This window comes from Mytilus edulis, chromosome 10 (genome assembly GCF_963676685.1).
Source record: "Mytilus edulis chromosome 10, xbMytEdul2.2, whole genome shotgun sequence".
Taxonomy (NCBI): domain Eukaryota; kingdom Metazoa; phylum Mollusca; class Bivalvia; order Mytilida; family Mytilidae; genus Mytilus; species Mytilus edulis.
In genome coordinates, this window is record NC_092353.1 from 54,571,420 (window position 1) to 54,591,203 (window position 19,784).

The window sequence follows — 19,784 nt, forward strand, 5'->3', positions numbered from 1 at the left end:
TTTTTTTTTCATTTTTGCATTAAACATTCACCTAAATAATTTCTAACCCAAGGGTCTTCTAGAATAAAACATTTGATTAAATTACAAATATCAATTTTGCGTTTTTCTGATTAAGCTATTGAATTAAAGGGTTTCTTTTTTATGGATCATTTTACCGTCATGTAATGTTGTCATTTTAGTGTTAGTTTACATTGCAATTAAAGTGCGATTTTGGCTAGCAACAAAACCAGGTTTATCCCACCATTTTTTTCTTAAAATGTCCTGTGTCAAGTCAGGAAAATGGCAGTTGTTATCTTATAGTTCGGTTCTAGGTGTGTTGCAAAGTCGTTTGTTTTTGTTGCACTTCAGTGGTTCTATTGTTTCGTTGATTTTCTCTTATAGTTGATGTGTTTCCCTCTGTTTTAGTCTGAAACCCGGATTTCTCTCAGTCGATTTATTTCCTTTAAACAGCTGTATACTAGTACTACTGTTGCTTTTATTTAACCTGTAAAACAATAGACTCAATCCAGAATTTTCTATCAAATAAAAGAATTTGCTGTAGAAACTGGTTTTATGCGAATAAAAGTAGTTTAGGTATTGGTTTAATGGTAGTTTTACATGATTTTCCAAATTGAAAACAAGGCTCTTGCATAATGATATACATGTCTTTCAACATCGATACTATAATTTCTCCTACCAGCAAATTTTTCCAAACGTACCCTAAACTCAAATGTTCTATTAGTCCGGCCGATCGGTGAAAAAATTGCTCAAATAATGAGGAAAGCAACAACTTTTGCATGATGGTACTTTTTGGTGTACTGAGCAATATTAGCTATGGACCCACTCTCAACATTCAATATGGCGGCTAATTTCAAGATGGCTGCCATACATTCTAAAATACTTTCAAGTATTGCATAAACCAGAGTGGATTAAATGCTGGAAGCACAAAAATGAACATATTTGAATGACTTGGTGTACTTAGCAAGATTTTGTTTTTATCTGCCCTAAGATATTATTCAGTGCCTATCTTATTTGCAATAGTTTGTAATTTGAGATATACAGATACTGTGAAATGACAATCATTTAAACACATATCAGTGAAATGGCAGGAATTGAGGACAACAAGGACAAGACCATTGAAATGGCAGAAACTGAATCAATTAGGGTTATGGAGAACCCCACAGCTGAAGACGCTTTAACAGACTACAACCCAGAAATGACTATCAAACAATTGTACCAAGAATTTTTAGCAGATAGGAAATCTAATGCCCAAATAACAGCTGAGATTTACTGCAATACAAAACAGAGCGAAGCGCGAATTAATTAAATATGTGTTGGTCTCATTACAATGAAAGCTGAACAGAAAAAGGCAAGGAATATTGATAACGAACAGATGGGTGCAATATCTCATCAACTCCAGCAGTCTGAAGACAGGATAGACCACAAGGCTAGTGATAATTGCTTGGCGGAATTGATTGTAAAGACGGATGGACAAGCTGACAACAACTGAGGAAGGTTTAAAAATTTAAAAGTGCAAAAGCGCCAACTCTGTTTAAATGTATTAGTCCTATGTTAGGGCACTTGGCCCTGCATGAGACAGTTCAAACCAATCAATATCCTCTATTCAAGAAGATACTAGAAACCTCTAGTACTAATCAAGGATACCAGCAAAAGGCTTATATGTCTTCTTATGCACACTTACAGACTACTATGAGTCAATAATATATGATTCAGGGGAGGCCAACATAACAGAAACAATCGGCTGCAAGTGGATTATATCAAGTTTCTCCAATGATGACTACAATGCCTCCTTACGGTATCATTCCCGTCGAGTCAATGACAAATCCTCCTCTCACATTTATCACTCCAATTATGACAAACTCGTTAGCTCCTGGAGCGCTAACAGGTTTTTCATAACAGCAAGCTGACTTCACTGACCGATCCAGGAAAGGGCATAGGAAACCAAAAGTGTGTGGCAACAGCTCTTCTTCAGACTCATTGGAGAGAGAATATACCCGATCGCAAAACATCTTGGCACAAGGGACCGGATCAGAAGCCCACAAATACTCAATTGAAGAGGATCCTTGAATTTGGAGGCGTTCATTTATCATTTTGAACGAACTGCCGTTAGATGACAATGGAAAACAGGAAAAATGTGTTTAGACGCCTAGATTGCAAGGCCGATGTTGACTTTGAGTACGATTGCAAGATAATACTGATGATGATTCCAAAGCATTAAGAAACGCATTGGAGCAACGCTTCAGCAAGAAAGACGATTAAACCAGATTGGAACGGAAGCATTTCTACAAGGATGTAAAGACAAAGATTATGCAAGGCATGTAATAGAGAGGAACCCAGAAACATTTAACATGGCGTTAAAACAATTGAAAACCTCAATAGCCAACAAGATGGCGATATATGGATCAAAGAGTGCCAATTGTACCTATCGGCAAGTGTACTTTGCTGATGGCGCAGTATCACCGACCGATAAAGGAAATATGAGCAGTCCTTTGGAAAATAAAGTGCATAAACTTACACAAATTGTCATAAAACTATGATGATGTTTTGTTTTCAACTAATCAGCATAACCGTGGATTGGCCGATCGGTATAACATTGGTCCTTCTGATCAAATAATAGTGGAAGATCACCAGTTCAATGGAAGATGACAAGTTCGATGGAAGATCACCTGATCAATATACACGTGGAAGATTTCCTGAGCAATACAATCGCGGAAGATCGCCGGATAGAAATACACCAAAGGTTACTGCCTATCGACCAGCAACACCTCCTAAGCCAGAGATCATATAGTCCCTACGGACAACGGTTAGCATCTCCACGGACAAACTCCAGAAATCCCGGTTTTTTCAGACAACGGTCACCTTCACCAGGATACACAGCAAAATCAAAGCGCAACCCCAACAATGGAGTCTTTAAACAGTAAATGGTCTGGCCAGTAGGCCAACCCTCGACTCCCAAGTCTATTGGCTATGAAACATCACCTCATCACAAAATTGACTCTCGACATTGATAGAGTAAACATACCATGTGTGCAAAGAGCCATTAACAGACGATGTTATACATAGGCTAGATATTTTGAACACACAGAGCGCAGTGATAAATCTGAGTACTCTCACACTTACCATCAACAATAAAGTGATAATTTAGGCATTCGTTAACAGTAGAAACGGGATTTTAACTCAGCAAGTTTGCAACAAACGAACCATCACAGTTCCGCCAAACAAATAAATGACTGTTACCATTAAAACTAATATAATTGGTGACCAGGAGTGCATTTTAGGACAATGCTCGCTGACTAGTTGCGAATTGGTTTCGCACGTAGTTGGAAAAGGAAAGAGCTGCCCCTTAACCATTTTAAATGATGGTAATAGTTCAATCCGCCTGCAGAAAAGAACACCAATTGATTACACAGAATAATTTGACGATGTAGTGGGTACGACAGATGAAAACGCGATAAGTGACGTAAGACGTGGCATTGACGAGACACGAGACAAGGAACCCTCGACACTGCCTCAATGTTCCGATAAGTTGCCAAATATTCCACAACATTTAACCGACCTATAATAACGTTCAATCGACTCGCTTCAACCTAATTCATTCCTACCATTAAAACTGAAAGCGTTTAAAGAACAATTACAATAGGATATAACATCTTGACTAATATTTTGAATTTCACTATATGTTTTTTTTTATTTTTGTATATGCAGCCATATTTGCAAATGTATGTGTTATAGAAATGAGCAAATTAATTTTTATTCATTTTTAAAATTAATTGATAACAAATTAAACATGTTTGTTAAAGAACAAGAAGACCATTTGTAAAGAATCATTACTATAATTTCCGAAATTATATAGAATAGCTAGCGTACAATCTTAATATTTACAACGTTTTTCCGCCATCTTAAAAATGGCAGCCATATTGGATTTTTCAGAGTGGGTCCATAGCTGAAATCAAAGGGTATATAACCAAGAACTACTGTGCAAAGTTTCATGCTTTCCTCATCAAGTGAACAATTCTGCTCTATATCTGCACCAATCGGCCGGACTATATCAGATAACCAAAATTACATTGATTGATAACCTTCTAAAAAGTATTAAGACTACTGAACGCCAAGGTAAATTAAAGAAGGGAAAATCCATAAAAAGTAAAATCACAAAAATAATGAACTCCGAGGAAAATTCAAAACGGAAAGTCCCTTATCAAATGGTAAAATCAAAAGCTCAATCACATCAAACGAATGAATAACAGCTGTCATATTCCTGACTTGGATGATGGGTTGAACCTAGTTCTATAGCTAGCTAAACCTATCCGATGTATGACAGTCGCATCAAATTTTATTATCATGACAACGATGCGGGAACACAATATACAGACATAATAGGTAAACATGCACAAAATACAGCAGTCAACATTGTGTTAAAACAGTCAAAATCATACGTAATCAACTAACCAAAAGAGTGAGAAAAAAATCCGCAATTTTTTTCTGCTTGAGTACATGTATTTTCCGAAGAAAATAGTGAGTTAATTCTGGTTGTATAGCTAGGTATGCTTTCCACTATGATGACAAATGTTGCTTTTAAGTTTCAAAGAAATGAAAGTTGATAAAAACCTCGTTTTTCAACTGAGAGTGTTCTAACTTAACACGACAATGATATTATTTATTTATTATATCCATTTTGAAAAAAACTTAGTTATTAAAATGCAAAAAAACAAGAAATATATGTTATATCAGTTATCACTATTATTGCATATTGCACATATATCTCTATATTAAAAAAAGAAATTCACATCTCGTTCATTCAAATAAAAAATGTATAAAGTAAAATCAATCAAAGTTGGTCCACATTTCTTCCATACAAAAATGTTCAACAAAATATAAAAAATTCTTTACAACTATGTTTCAGTCACCTGATTGTCATACTACTAGTTTAAGTCGTAATACTGTAAATTAGATATGAACGAAATACCATCCTATACAACTATGCTTATACATTATGTTCGTTGGCCCCAATGTTGACATTCTGTCCATCTATATTCTGTCTACAGGCTAGATGATATGCGTCTTATTGTCATCTTATAGACAAAAAGTCCACTTAAAGTCTTATAATACTTCTATTGTCGTCCTTTGAGAAAACTACCACGCATTCAAGTTAAACAACAGTCAACGAATTTTTCAACTGTGTTCCTCTTTGTTCGTTTTTGTTAATTTCGATTAGTCAATCTTTCTGGAATTTTATTGTCTGTTCTCTTAACATGTTTACTACATATATGTATATCACAATATTCCCATTCTATTTTAGATTTAGTTGTATAGCACCATGGTCTATTTCTCTTCATCTTGGACGGATTCCTACAGTAGTTATGTTCCCCTAGTCCATCCGGGTCTGTTTGTAATGTACCTTTTGGTATAACTTTATGTTGATGAGGATACTGTAAATTCCAATTTTGGCATGTTATACCACTAAATGTGTGAGCTAGTGTGCCTCGGTACTCACGACCATCTGAGTGATTACCAGGGATACATTTGCCTGTGAATGACAAAAAATAGTTCGCATATTATATATAAAAGCTTTTTTAGGCCACCGAGATAAATGTATGGTCAGATCATATGTTTCGTACGTCATATGAGATCGTACTATGCATGCTTTTTCAATGGAAATTGTGACGTCACAATGTGTTTTTAATAGCACAAAAACCAATGAGACGAAGATATATAATTAGTGACAAATGGAAAATTGCAGCAATCTTCTGAAAGCTTTGCAAAGATGATTAGATGTTTTCAAATAAAGAATGAAAAACTGGAATACTATTGCAAAAACAAATTAATCCGTATAGATATGTCTTATTTAAAGGACGTAAGACATCATATTTCCTTCAAACACATGAAAACCTGTAAGAGCAAATATGCAATATTTATTAACATTGATCTATTTTCTTCGGCCAAATTTGATTGTAGTAGCGAAAGATACATTCGAGTCACGTCTTAAACATTCTGATAATGTCAGAAAATCAAACTGCATCGGTTATGTTTTGATAAAAAAAAAATGGAAAAGAAAAAGTCTAACATTTTACTATCCTGCATATGATTCAGTTATATTATCTGTAGCATTCAGATTAGAAGTGTGATTTGTAATCCACACACTGCTCAAATATCTCCAATAATTTTGTAACAACACAGAAAATTTGTCTACTTACGTTTAGCGGGACGTTCACATATAAACGCATATGCATTTTTTGGAAAATTTTTGAAAGATCCCGTCCATGCACCTTGCCAACTAATAGCTTTGGTCGTCTTGTTGTGTTTGCGTAGAACCATTGACGTGTACTTTGCCGGATGTCCTTCCGCCCAATTTGAATAGTTTATTTCTATTGGTTCATTATGCTCATTTATCCAATAGAAAGTATCATTTATTTTCCTTCCTCCTAGTCTCCATCTTAATGTATTGGGATATTTTGTTACCACATATTTTTTTAAGAACTTGTCTTCGTATTTATTGTCAATTTGTGCTAGGTAACTGTTGAACTCCCTGCAGTATTTTACCGCGGCTGCAAACTGGTATTTTTGTCTTTTTATAAATTTGTAACAGCTTCTTTGAAATTTTGTCCATCCTGGTAGACACACTGAATTAAAAAAAAAAGACATGTTTGGTAATTATTTTCTATGAATATAACGATTCTTCTAATTATTCTTTCCATTTGTTAAGTACGCTTGTTCTTACTAATTTGATTTAAATATTTGGGAAAATCCCCCTGTAAAAAGCGTCATACCAGTATCAGGCGGAGAAATATTCAACGCTATGAAATGTAAATTACATGTTAACCCACAATCGATGGTGAACAAATTCGTTTGAGTATGGACTAAAAACACAATTATAATCATAAAACATAATGATTTATAGGTTTCAAACAAAAAATATTAACAAGTGGATATGTTTTTCCAAAAATTGTAAAAGAAATAAGTTTGAGACGTTCTACGCTTCGTTGTTTACATTGGAAACAAAATTAGTTTCGGCAACTGATATTTAAATATTCATGAGGAAAAGTGATATCGGGTCAGTGACTGTATATGATATAGAAATATACAGTTAACGCATTTTGACTGCTCAAATAAAATGAGTGCAGTATAAATTTGTATAGATTACCAGTTTCGTTTGCGTCTTGCTTTTTATTACAGTGATACATATCATTAAGTTGTGCTATGTCTATATTACTCATAGCAGTTCTCTGTCCTATTGGCATCCGTAATTTCTTTCCGATACCTTTAACCTACAGAAACGAACACAAAATATACATTCTATGATTCAAATATTTAAAAAACCTGATCAAATAAAGGATTAATTTACAATTTACAGTGGTTATCGTTCATTGCTATATGTCGTATACATTTTTCAGGGGTTTTTTATGTTATAAATTAGACCATTGCTTTTTTTTTTTTTTTTTTTTTTTTGAGTTGTTCCACATTTTGTCATGTCGTACGTTCAATAACTGACTTACATTGTAGTGATATGGGTATGTTTTTTAGTTTAACCGTATGTTGAACTATACATTGTAGTTGCTAAAATCTACCTCATTTAGACTTTGGTCAAAAGTTGTATTTTTGACAATCGTATCATTTCTACTTATTTTATATCGTCTTGTTTCTTTTAATCATTACTACAAGCTAAATGTTTTGACCCTAAAAACGGCCATTGTGTTTTTAGTTTTACGTTATACATTTTGTGTTGTACGTGATTTTGAAACATCGGTATCATATACAAATATAAAAACTGTCTTTTTATGATAAATGTCTTAAAGGTCACACTCGAGAAAAGAGATATTGACCCAACAAGAGAGGTAACCTTTGACCTTAAGTGCTAAATACACACTTTTTAAAAAAGGTATTAGCACAACAGTATATGAAGAGGGTTAAACTAATGGCAAGATATGAGCTTTGTCGGATAGAAACCGACCTTATGGAAGTGCACGTTTACATGTACATATACAGTGAAACCTGACTAAACCGTATCCTGCATAAACCGAAAACATGTCTAATCCAAACATGTTCTTAAGCACCGTCATTTCAAATTGCATGCGTGATAAACCTGATAAAACCGAACAAAATCTTAAGTCCCGAAGAGGTTCGGTTTATACAAGTTTCACTGTAGTTGAATTTGATTGGTTTTGGAACATCAAAATATGAAAGAAAGATGATATGCTTGTGGGTCTTTTTTATAGGGTTGTTATATCAACTTAATTTTCAAACAGTAATAGATTTTGCATAGAAATTTTCTCATTAGAAATAAATTAATTGGTGTATTGTTAATCATTTTCTCTGTATGAGGTATCTATCCGGCGCAACTTGTTCTGCTTTGTTAGCGAGATCGTTATTGCCGTTTTAACTGTATCTACTATTTTATTCGTACTGTATATTATAAAGCAAATTATTGCATAGCAATATAATATTTCCCACAGAAAGTAACCAAAAGTTAGCGTGCAATAAATTCCAATATTACACTAGTGAAATAAATCTTCAAAATTCATGACGTCATCAACAACAAAATCTTAGTTTAAACCAATTTTTACTTTGAATTATTATATAGCTATACAATAAAAAGGTTATTGCATGAATATTGGGGAATATTGTCCCTCGTAGAACAAATATTGCACTTGCAAGCTCGTGCAATATAAAATTCTACTCGGGACATATTCTCCAATATTCATGCAATAACCCTATATTATAAATATATACTTGTCTTTATTCTTAAAGTTCACTCAATACAATGGAAACAATTATATTAGATTTTAGCTAAAGCAAATATTTACCTTTAAAGTTTCGTCTCCTGTATTTGTGAAAGTGAACTCTTTGTAATGCATTATGCTGAGGTAGTCATAAGGGTAGCCTCTTGAGTTTACTAATGTTTTATTAAGCTTTTCAAAATCCTTTTTGTACCTTGATGCTACATTCTTCATCAGTACCTCCACATAGTTATCTCTATCTGGCCTAGACTAAATAAAACAACAATTCATACATATAAAAAAAAGTGTAAAAATCACAAAAATACTGAACTCCGAGGAAAATTCAAAACGAAAAGTCCATAATCAAATGGAAAAATCACAAACTCAAACACATCAAACGAATGGATAACAACTGTCATATTCCTGACTTGGTACAGACATTTTCTTATGTAGAAAATGGTTGATTGAAATTGTTTTTATAGCTAGCTAAACCTCTCACTTGTATGACAGTCGCATCAAATTCCATTATTTTGACAACGATGCGCGAACAAAACAAACGGACAGAATAGGCCAACATTGTGTTATAATCTTACTATAATATCACTAAAAAAATATGTATGCATACAATCATTGAAGGAAGCACAAAATGGTATATATACCAACCAATTAGCAAAAATTAAAGACAAGAATTTAAAGATAGGATATTAGCCGATTAAAATTTACAGCGAAAGAGAGTGGACATCAACTTTTCTCCTGTTTTCCTGTTTCTTTGTCATTACTGAAAATATGAGATCAAAGCAGTATAAAGCTTGTATATAAACTAGCATATATACCAGTATGACTGTGTTGGCAAGACGCGCGTTTCGTCTATATATATAAGGCTCATAAATTAAACATAAATTAAAACAAGCCATAAAGGACAAATAAAGTACAATGTTGAAGGGAGATGAGGAGTCAATATAGATTGTACACTTCATTAAATAACATAAATAAGTGAGACTAAAGCATACACATTGGTAGTACTTCATTTGCCACAGCGGCTTAACCCGGGTTACCCCGGTCGACGCTTCCGGTATAGGCACAGTCGCTTCATTTGCTGTAAAATCAGCCGCCGGCGCAAATAGGCATACGCCGCCCTCGCCGGTCTTCACTCACCGGCAAGCAATCAGCCGGTCATAAAAGTATGGCGGGAAGCGTAATTTTAGATAAATTGTCGGAATTTGAAAGGTGAAGATTTAATTTTTTTCAATCAGACTATATTATATGATACTGCATTGGTCAACTTTGACGATAATAAATTGCCATGCTATATTTTATTTTCAAGTTTATAAAATTTATGTCGGAGAAACGTTTTTATGATGAATAAGGCCTAAGAAAAAAAGATTGCATTTTAAAAATATATATTTATATTGTTAACAGGTTCATTTTTATATTCCCTAGCTTAGAGAGCAAAACAGTATAAATTTGAACTTCTGTCACCATCTTTATATCAGCCGGTTCCACTCGTTTTATTTTCAGCCATATTTAACCCGGTCACGTGATAGGACGAACCGAGCATAGCCCGACCTAGAACAAATGAAGCAGCTAGCCCCAATTGATTTATAAATTAAATTTCAGTATGTATTAGCATTTGTCGCTTATTGATACGACCACCAACTATGATTTTTTGGGGGTTAACTTTCACTTAACTTTTACTTTCAATCTACAGATTAATTTGAAAAGACTGTCTTTTAATTTTTCTTACCTGTTCATGCCAGAACCCAAGCGCGTGTAATAACTCGTGTACAGACACGCCCACTACTTCATTACATCCTCGTCCTATACTTAGTTTCTGTTCGCCATTGCCAACATGTCCTATATTAGACCAACATCTGAAAGTGTTTTGTATTACATCAGATATTTTCCACAAATTATAAAACGAATAAGTTCTTTAAAGAGAAATCAGAAATTACATCTGACAAGTTGTCAAAGAATTCATCTTGAATGCGAAAAGGCAAGTTCAGATATCTTCTTCACGGTTAGATTCTTGGTTTAATCGAATAATCAAAATCAGTTACTAACAAAGTCTTATGAACCGGCCGCTTCTGTATTATCTCTTTTTACAGATTGACAGGGTCAATACAAAAACAGCCAGTGCATATAACATTCGATGTATGTTTCATTATAATACGTTATTCTGATCAGTGGCGGATCCAGCCATTTCAAAAAGGGGGGTTCCTAACCCAGGACAAAAGGGGGGGGGGGGGGTTCCAACTACATGTCCCCATTCAAATGCATTGATCGTGGGAAAAATTTGGTTGATTTGAAATCATTGAAGCATGACTGGAGCGGGCCCCCCCCCCCCCCCTTTAGGTCAGTCATCGCCCCCCCCCCCCCCTTTTAGGAAAAGTTCTAGATCCGCCACTGGATTATGTACCCTTGTGTTGATTCAATGCTAAACATATGGAATTTTTAAAGAAATTCTACAGCCTAAGCTGCCTTTATCCTTGTACTCTCATATTTGGCAATTTGATGACTGAAAGATATAGGATTATTGCATGCAGTGCTAGCATTGATTTCTTTAAAACAAGTTTATTAATGTAGTTATTGGTTAAAACTTAAAACAAATAAAAATATAGACGGTATCAAGTACACCATTTAGGGTGCGCTCGACTTTAGTGACTCAGCACGAGGTATTTTGGAATTTACAGGTTGGTTAGAACTTTTTTTCAAAAAATAAACACAAGCTCATCATAGAAAAGCAAGTGATTAATCTATGTTTCAAATTTTATAACAAAAATCTCTTTATTAAAGGCTGTGGATTTTCTATAAAAATCTTGGTTTATTTGCCACAAAGTACTCTTTTTCTATTAAATGCAATGAAACAGTAAATAATAATGCTTTGCATCAAGTTTCCTCTTGGTGTATGTACAAAATGGCCTATCTCTATTATTCGGTATGTCTGTAGTTTTGATCCAATTTAAGTTTGAAAAATTCGTACAAAAATGGCTACAGAAGGGGTCATAAACCTTAATCAACTTCATTTCAAAATGAGTTGTATCATTCATGTTGACACGTGCTTTTGAAATAAAGTGCACCGGTAAATAAAAGAAAAAACTTGATAGTAATCGTGTTTTCATGATCATAGAGAAAAAATGTAAGTATTGAATGCTTCTTTTAGTAATTGCATAGGGTTATAAATATGCTACACAACTATGAAATTATAAGAGTTATACCAAGGGTTTCGTTTGATTTTTTGTGCAGTTTTAAAGTCGTCCCGGATAGCACATGCACTCACAGCTGTTTTGTTCTATACGGAAATAAATAAATTTGGTGTATTTACTGTCTTCTGATTGGTTAAAATTATTAGTTTTATTTTCAATGTTGTCAATTTTGAAGGCGACACGCCCACTCTGACGTTGTGTATTCATACGCCAACATGTGTGTACGTTGTTATTGTTAATATAAATAATACACAAAGTTCTTTGTGCCTTATTTTTGATAGAAATTTATTTATAATGAATGGCAATTTTCCATTCATTAAATAAAATATGATATTATAGTGCCTCACGACTACTGTCAGCCAATCAAATCTACGGATTAATATATTGAAACATACATGTATTGTATTTAAACATATGTAAGATTTTGATATGAATTGTTAGATATCGTGACACAATATAAGTTGTAACTTAAAACACATATTGACAATTTCAATTTATAGAAATGTGAATTTTAGTCACGAAATGTGAACCACAAACTGTTACAATGTATTTAGAAAAAAACTAAACGTTTTTTTATTCCGTGTATTTTTTTTCAATAATTTAAAATTGTTGATAATTTAAGATATGTTCACGTAATTTCTTTCTTATAGGTATATTTCCATATATTCATTGTAGCAAACATATCATATATGTTTGCAACCTTTTACCCTTTATTTACAGTTTAATTATTTTGGACCTCTCCACCAACGACATTTTGAATTGTAATTATTCAAGTTATGAATGCTTCTTTTTTAATTGTGTTGGGGTTGAAGCGCTTTATACTGAAATGTGCGAACGATCAATGCTTTTACAGCACCATAAAATTATTAAAAGAAGTTTTCAATTCTTATAGTTATATTTTAACGTTACAATCATGCAACTAAGAGTTATATCAAGCGTTTTCTTTGTTTTCCTATTTATTCTTTTAACATTGTCACGGACACATGAAGCACATGCCTTCATTAATGTTGTATTTTATACGGAAATGAAATATGATATTGTAGTTCCCCGCAATTGTTTTCAGCCTATCAAAATACAGGATTCTAATGAAACATGCATGTAATTTATTATCCAATCATATTATTCATACATAATCTACCGAAAACGACCTATCCCAAGATGATTCGGAGCACCAAGAACTGGAACTGTTTATCCCTTATCCTTAGTTTTGATAATGTGTTTACTAGTATTATAGTGGATTGTTGGAAGATGTGGTGTGAGTGCAAATGAAACAACTCTCCATTCAAGTAAAAATGTATAAATAATAAACAATTATAGGTCAAATGACGGCCTTCAACACGAAACCTTGATTCCCACCGAACAGCAAGAAACAAAGGGTCCCAAAATGACTAGTCTAAAACAATCTAAACAGTAAAACCAACGGCATTATCTTTTATCAAAAACGAGAAATGAGAATTATTTATGAACCACGTGCAAACCATTGTCTTATTTTCATTTGACAAAGTGGTTTGACGTTTGATTATTGTTCTCGTGGCCTTTGATTTTTCCATATGATAATCGCAGATCTAGAATGATGTAAAAGGGGCACTTATATTGATTAAAAGGAATAACTTCAAAACACTAGAATCTATAATAAAATGATCAAATCAAATCTGAAACATTCAAAAACAAGAATGTGTCCATAGTACAAGGATGCCCCCCCCCCCCCCCCCCCCCAATCCGCACTATCGTTTTCTATGTTCAATGGACCGTGAAAATGTGAAAAAAAAATGAAAGATCAAACCAAAGGGATCATGTGTATTAAGTTTCAAGTAGATTGGACTTCAACTTCATCAAAAACTACCTCGACCAAAAACTTTAACCTGAAGCGGGACAGACGGACGGAATAACGAACAGACAAACGAACGGACGAACGAACGGATGACAGACCAGAAAACATAATGGCCATAAATTGGGCATAATAAAAACTTACCCCGGCTCACTTATAAATCTGACGTAATTTTCATCCTTATTTTTGGCTTTCTGAAATCTTATACAAGTTTTGTCTGCAATATGCTGCATAGCTTTTCTTATCACTCGTTTACTCTTTTTATCTACAGAATATATATGGCGTTGTAAACATGATCGTGCTGAGAAAATATAAGGCGTTGCAAGCATGCGCGAGATGAGAGAATATAAGGTGTTGCAATTATATATTTGAATATATATTTTTCACATGTTGGCATAGGTTGAAGACACCAAATTGGTTCACCCCACTCTGGAAACACCCACCTTACTTATCTTTTTTTTTCAGGTCTGTATCATTTGGTAAACAGGGATCAAAATAAAAGATTGCCCTCCCCAAACAAAATCATATATTGGCTTTGCTCATTGTTAAAGGCCGTACGGTGACATATAGTTGTTAATTTCTGTATCATTTCGTCTCATTGGCAATCATACCACATCTCCTTTTTTTAATTTCACTGTCATTGATTATATATGAAAGCAGTAAATTTTATTTAAAAGTAGAGTTAGTGAAATTGTAAAACCAAAATGTAAACTACTTTGTCATTAAAAGTACTTAATGCGTCAAGAAGTATGTTAGAGAGTCTCGTATGAAAAGTCAAGTGAACAATACTACCAAATATTTTATCTATTTGAATTTTTATTACACCCGTAAATCTATAGATGTCACAGTAATATGATTATAGTATATTTACAAAGATCAGATTGTCATTAAATAGTATTTGTATACAGCTTACCAATATTCGACGCCCATTTGTATTTAAGTATACCATAAGGCCATAATTTATTCTGTGTTCGAACGGCAGATCTTTTTTTACGATAAGAAACTTCGTTATCTCCAAAAATATACTTCTCATTGGAACTGTCCAAGACAATATCACCATTATAAAAAACGGAACCTCCTGCAAAAAAGAAGCTTTTAGTATTTATTTCGAAAATTTTGATATTGGCAATATTCAATTTTATTGTATAGCAATATAATATTTCTCACAGAAAGTAACCAAAAGTTAGCGTGCAATAAATTCTAATATTGCACTAGTGCAATAAATCGTCAAAATTCATGACGTCATCAACGACAAAATCTTAGTTTAAACCAATTTTTACTTCCAAATATTATATTGCTATACAATAAAAGGGTTATTGCATGAATATTGGGGAATATTGTCCCTCGTAGAACATATATTGCACTCGCAAGCTCGTGCAATATAAAATTCTACTCGGGACAATATTCCCCAATATTCATGCAATAACCCTATAATATTATCATAAAATAAATTATACCATCATGAAATATCACAAAATTTGTTAAAATTTGTGCATGTTCTGTTGTACATGTATTCTCGTTCAGTTCAGAACATAAATTCAAATTGTAGCAAGTATATACATCCAGTGTTTCAAATGCTTGAGATTTTTGTCTAATTAACATTATTTGACATGTACGGTACCGATGCTCTCTTTTTATCGCATCTGGTTTTGAGATACAAAATAATTAATGTTTAAATCATTTTGTTAATCCGATGATATAAATTATTCTACCAGTAAAACTTAAGTAATTGAAATGTTTAGAACCGTTTTCATGCTACAAATAAATGAACCTAAAATAAAATACGTTATGCATGATTGACAAAACTAACTCAACTCGTGAAAAACAAAAGCTGTGTGTTACGCAATCGTCATTGAGTTTTTGAACTCTGTCGTAAAACAAGCAGACCATTATCCAATAGTTATTGCGCGACAAAATATTGCGATTAGACAAAGGTAGTTGCTGGTAGGTTTTTAAAAGGCTGATGTCAAAAACAAGCACAAAAAAAATTAAAATCAAGAATATGAATTTCTCAGGGATTTGTGATCTTTTGTAAGTCATTTGGTTCAAAATTAAAGAATTATTTACTTAATATACATACATAGATTAGCTGATCAAATTATTAAATAAAATTGATTATGTTTGAAACTTGGCTAATTAAACGTAAAACCAAGCAAAAAGACAGACATGAAGTGAAACTAAAGACAAAATAATTATTGAAATCCTGCATCGAAACTAAAAATCCTGCAACAGAAAAGTCTGGACGAAATAGTTGTCACTGGCATTATCATCACATGTAAGAGCAAAATGGCTACATGGCTAGGCACGTACTTACATACCAGTTCCACATGGTTTGATTCCAATGTCATAATCAGCAGAAAATGATTGAACTAAAGAGACGAGTTCAAACATCGGAGTAAAAGAATTCCAAATAATTTGCAAAAAAACATTCCATATTTATACCATAAGTTCCTCAAAACTTGATAAAACAAGCAATTGATATAGCTTATGAAAAACCATTTACTATAAAGTGCTATTAAAAAAGGACTGATGCCTTTACTGGTAATCTTATGAGTCACCATATGCATTCTTATATCTTTTCTATGTTAAACACATAAACTTGAATTAAATCTGGAACTTTCTTTCAACTCACCTGTACCCCTTGGTCTTCTGGGTACTCCGGAATCATCAGAGAACATACACAGTGAAGGTGGGCATATATCTACAATGTAAGCAAAATTTTAAAACTTGTTGATCAAAGTTCATCAGATGAGAAAAGGGGGTAAATTGATAGTAATTACAACACACTGATAGGGATGCACGACCGATCGTAGCTGGTTGAGATGTATACTAGATACTAGGCCCTCCGTGAAGGCCCAAAAGTGACATTGAGATGAAGTTATCAAAGGTACCAGGATTATAATTTAGTACGCCAGACGCGCGTTTCGTCTATATAAGACTCATCAGTGACGCTCATATCAAAATATGACATTGAGATGAAGAACAGCAATTTAATTGTTGTTCTTTAAATTTGCTTTTTGTGTGTTTTTTGCTGTGACTGTACTGATTTTGTGTCATGAATGGATCATACCCCATATTCTTTTTTTCAATTACAGAACACTCATTCTTCGCATTTTTTATAGCGAAATGGACCCATTCAGTAACAAACATCCATTTTCGTCTGAAATGTTTAATTTGGCGTATTTCTAATAGAACATGATACTAATATCAGTAATTTTGACAGGGAGGCTTAGTTTTGAACTGTCTCACCAGTGTTTGTTGTTAATCCGATGCAATTCATTTGCAAATTGTGCCCGATTTTGATAGTTTTGCAAGTTATTTCATGAATATTGGTTACTGTAAGAATTTTCGATTGTCCAAATATTTACACCAAGATTATGATTGCTTTGTTACTTGGGAAACTTTCTTTGAAGAAACATGAAAACACGTCACGTTTTTTGGAATAAAGAAACCATATTTTGTGGTTTTTAGATCAATTCCGTTACCTTGAACATTTAAGTGCAAATATTTAACACAAAATCCCACGTTGGGATATTTCTGATATTAAAGAAGTTTTGTTCATTCTTATTGTCATGAATTGCTGTAACAATGCAGTAACTCATATTATGAATTTTTTTATTTGGGGGGAGGGGGACAAGCGACGGACAAATAATATTTTTAAGATAGCAAAATTTTGGAATAAATACCTATCTTGTACCTCTTTTAAGTTTTGTGGTAATTAATGCACAGTGCACAAATTTCATCCTCATTACGTGTAGAAAAATACCTTATCACAGGAAATCTGATTTTTACATCTTTTTCAACTAATTTGTTGATAAACAAAACTGATTGCTTTGATGGGCAATCGTTTCATTTCAGACATATAGTATTTCAAACTGTGACAAAGTGATGGAAGATTTATAAACCACATAAAATTGATTACTTAAGACATAAATATTATTAATATGACGAATTCTTTATTATTTTTTCACATAAAAAAAAATATCTCCGGCTACTGATCTTTGGAATCTATGATAACACTTGTCAGGTCATCAAAATTTAGATTAAAAAATTTAGTCAAGTGGTCATTTCGGGACGTAAGTTTATCAAATATTTGCATAGAAGGCCGGGATTTTGATAAAATTTTAAATATTATGCACAATTTATAAATGTGTGTCAAACATTAGTTACAGACCAGAACGAGAATTGTTGTTATTGTTAATAGAATATTGCAATGCGTTTTATCGAAGTTTTTGTATAATGGTTTTAACAGCTTATACACTTTTGATTCATGTAGATTTTATCTGATTAGCATTCTTTATTTGTGTCAAAACTGAAAAAGAACGGCTGATCTCAAAGTGCTTTGTTCAGAATTGTGAGAAAATTTTATAACACGACTTGGGGTTATTTGGGTTATTTTTCATTTAAAGTAGTTAAAGATATAGTCGACCGACTAACTGAACTTCAAATTTCGTAACAATAAACTACAAAGACGATCATATGTATTAAAAAGCATAGTTAAATATTAATTTAAATTTTAAATTCTTTAAATGTTGTTTGAGAGGTGCTTTAATGTATTTCCGAATTCAATTATACGTCAAAAATTTGGGTAAAAATTTATGATAAAATTTATTTGGTTAGTTATAACATAAATATTGCTTAGGAAGAAATATGCCCATAATCTACGAACAATATTAAATATATGTCTTACAATTTTTATATAAGGTTATAACTTACGTTTGTTTAGCTGCCAAAAGTCCCAAATATCTGCCATACGTTTTTGCACATGGACAATTATTCTTTCTATCTTAGGGAACGTATGCCCGTGAACATGTACCTCAGTGCCAATGGGTAGAGTTGTAATACAATTGGCAAAACATAGCGTCACAAAGATACAATAACTATTCATCCTATAGCTCGAAAAATATTTAATCAATACAATATCTATAGCACGTCCAAAGAAAGTCTGGCAACAGGTTAACAGTGAGTGCACAACTCAAAAGTTTATTTATCTTTCCGTTAGATTGTTTATATAAACAAACAACACTTGAAACTGAAGTAAATTTCTTATTTGAAATTGTCCGTTCAAATTTTGCCCTTTTTATACATCTTGAAATTAAGGAGCAAATTGTTTCCGTAATTTATTTATATTTTGTGACGTCATGATTGCTATTGTGTCGCTGTCACATTGCATTTCAAGACCGGAACTGTAAAATGTGTAGCATCCATTCATAAATATCTAAATATTATTGTACATTAAAATCGGGTCACTTTCGGTCGTAACATTTAAATACGTAGGTGTGTTAAAACTATAATCCCTTTGCGGTTAACATAACCATATTGACTGGTCAACCAGAACCTAACTTCAAATTATATTTCAGTTGAACAAAATGAATTTTACTTTTTTCCAAAAGTCTTTATTTTGAAGTTACAACCGAACGTGCATACATTTGCACAAATGCATTTAACATCAGACACGTGTGTGCGTTTCTTTGCAGAATAATAGTTATTTAATTTTTTCACAAAGATGAATTAACATATGAGAGAATAATTACAATCTTTTTAATGCGTATTTGCTAGAGTCGTTAATAGACAAGCTATCTATCACATTAAAGCCTGGTATTCTTTTTTTGTCTATACGTCATTCAAAAGTCTTAATAATCGCAAAAAATTATAATTTCATATTTGGAAAGTTTTTCTATGCGCCGGAAGTGATTTCTCTATGATTAGTGGTTTAATAGCTACTTTTATTCAGTTGAAACCATCAAATTTCAGCATCATTAGTTGTCAATAATAAGAAGTGAGTGACTTGCATACCTTATAAACCACAAATACAATTGTGGTCACGTGCTTGCTCACCTGAATGCATCATAGTAAATATTTTCTGCATGTTTGTTTATTTACAAATATTGTTATGATTACATCAGAAATAGCTGAAAATTTTATGCAGGATAGTAAATAGGGGTTTGCATACCTGCATACGAAATAGTTTGATGCGTGCGTTGGTGTAAATAGGAGAAAGATCTCAGATGAGCATACGCCAATAAGACAACTCAAAAA

The 19,784-nt window shown here is 33.0% G+C and overlaps 1 protein-coding gene across 1 annotated transcript; it reads right to left on the reverse strand.

Moving 5' to 3' along the window:
* Positions 1 to 4,720: 4,720 nt before the first annotated feature.
* Positions 4,721 to 19,186, reverse strand: LOC139491499 (uncharacterized). Its single transcript, XM_071279230.1, has 9 exons — positions 18,462 to 19,186; positions 16,378 to 16,446; positions 14,659 to 14,823; positions 13,890 to 14,010; positions 10,459 to 10,585; positions 8,802 to 8,984; positions 7,142 to 7,265; positions 6,195 to 6,620; positions 4,721 to 5,527 (listed from the first exon to the last, which is right to left on the reverse strand). Exons 1-9 carry the CDS (start codon positions 18,631 to 18,633, stop codon positions 5,202 to 5,204), a joined length of 1,713 nt encoding a protein of 570 aa, XP_071135331.1. The 5' UTR covers positions 18,634 to 19,186; the 3' UTR covers positions 4,721 to 5,201.
* Between the last annotated feature and the right edge of the window lie 598 nt (positions 19,187 to 19,784).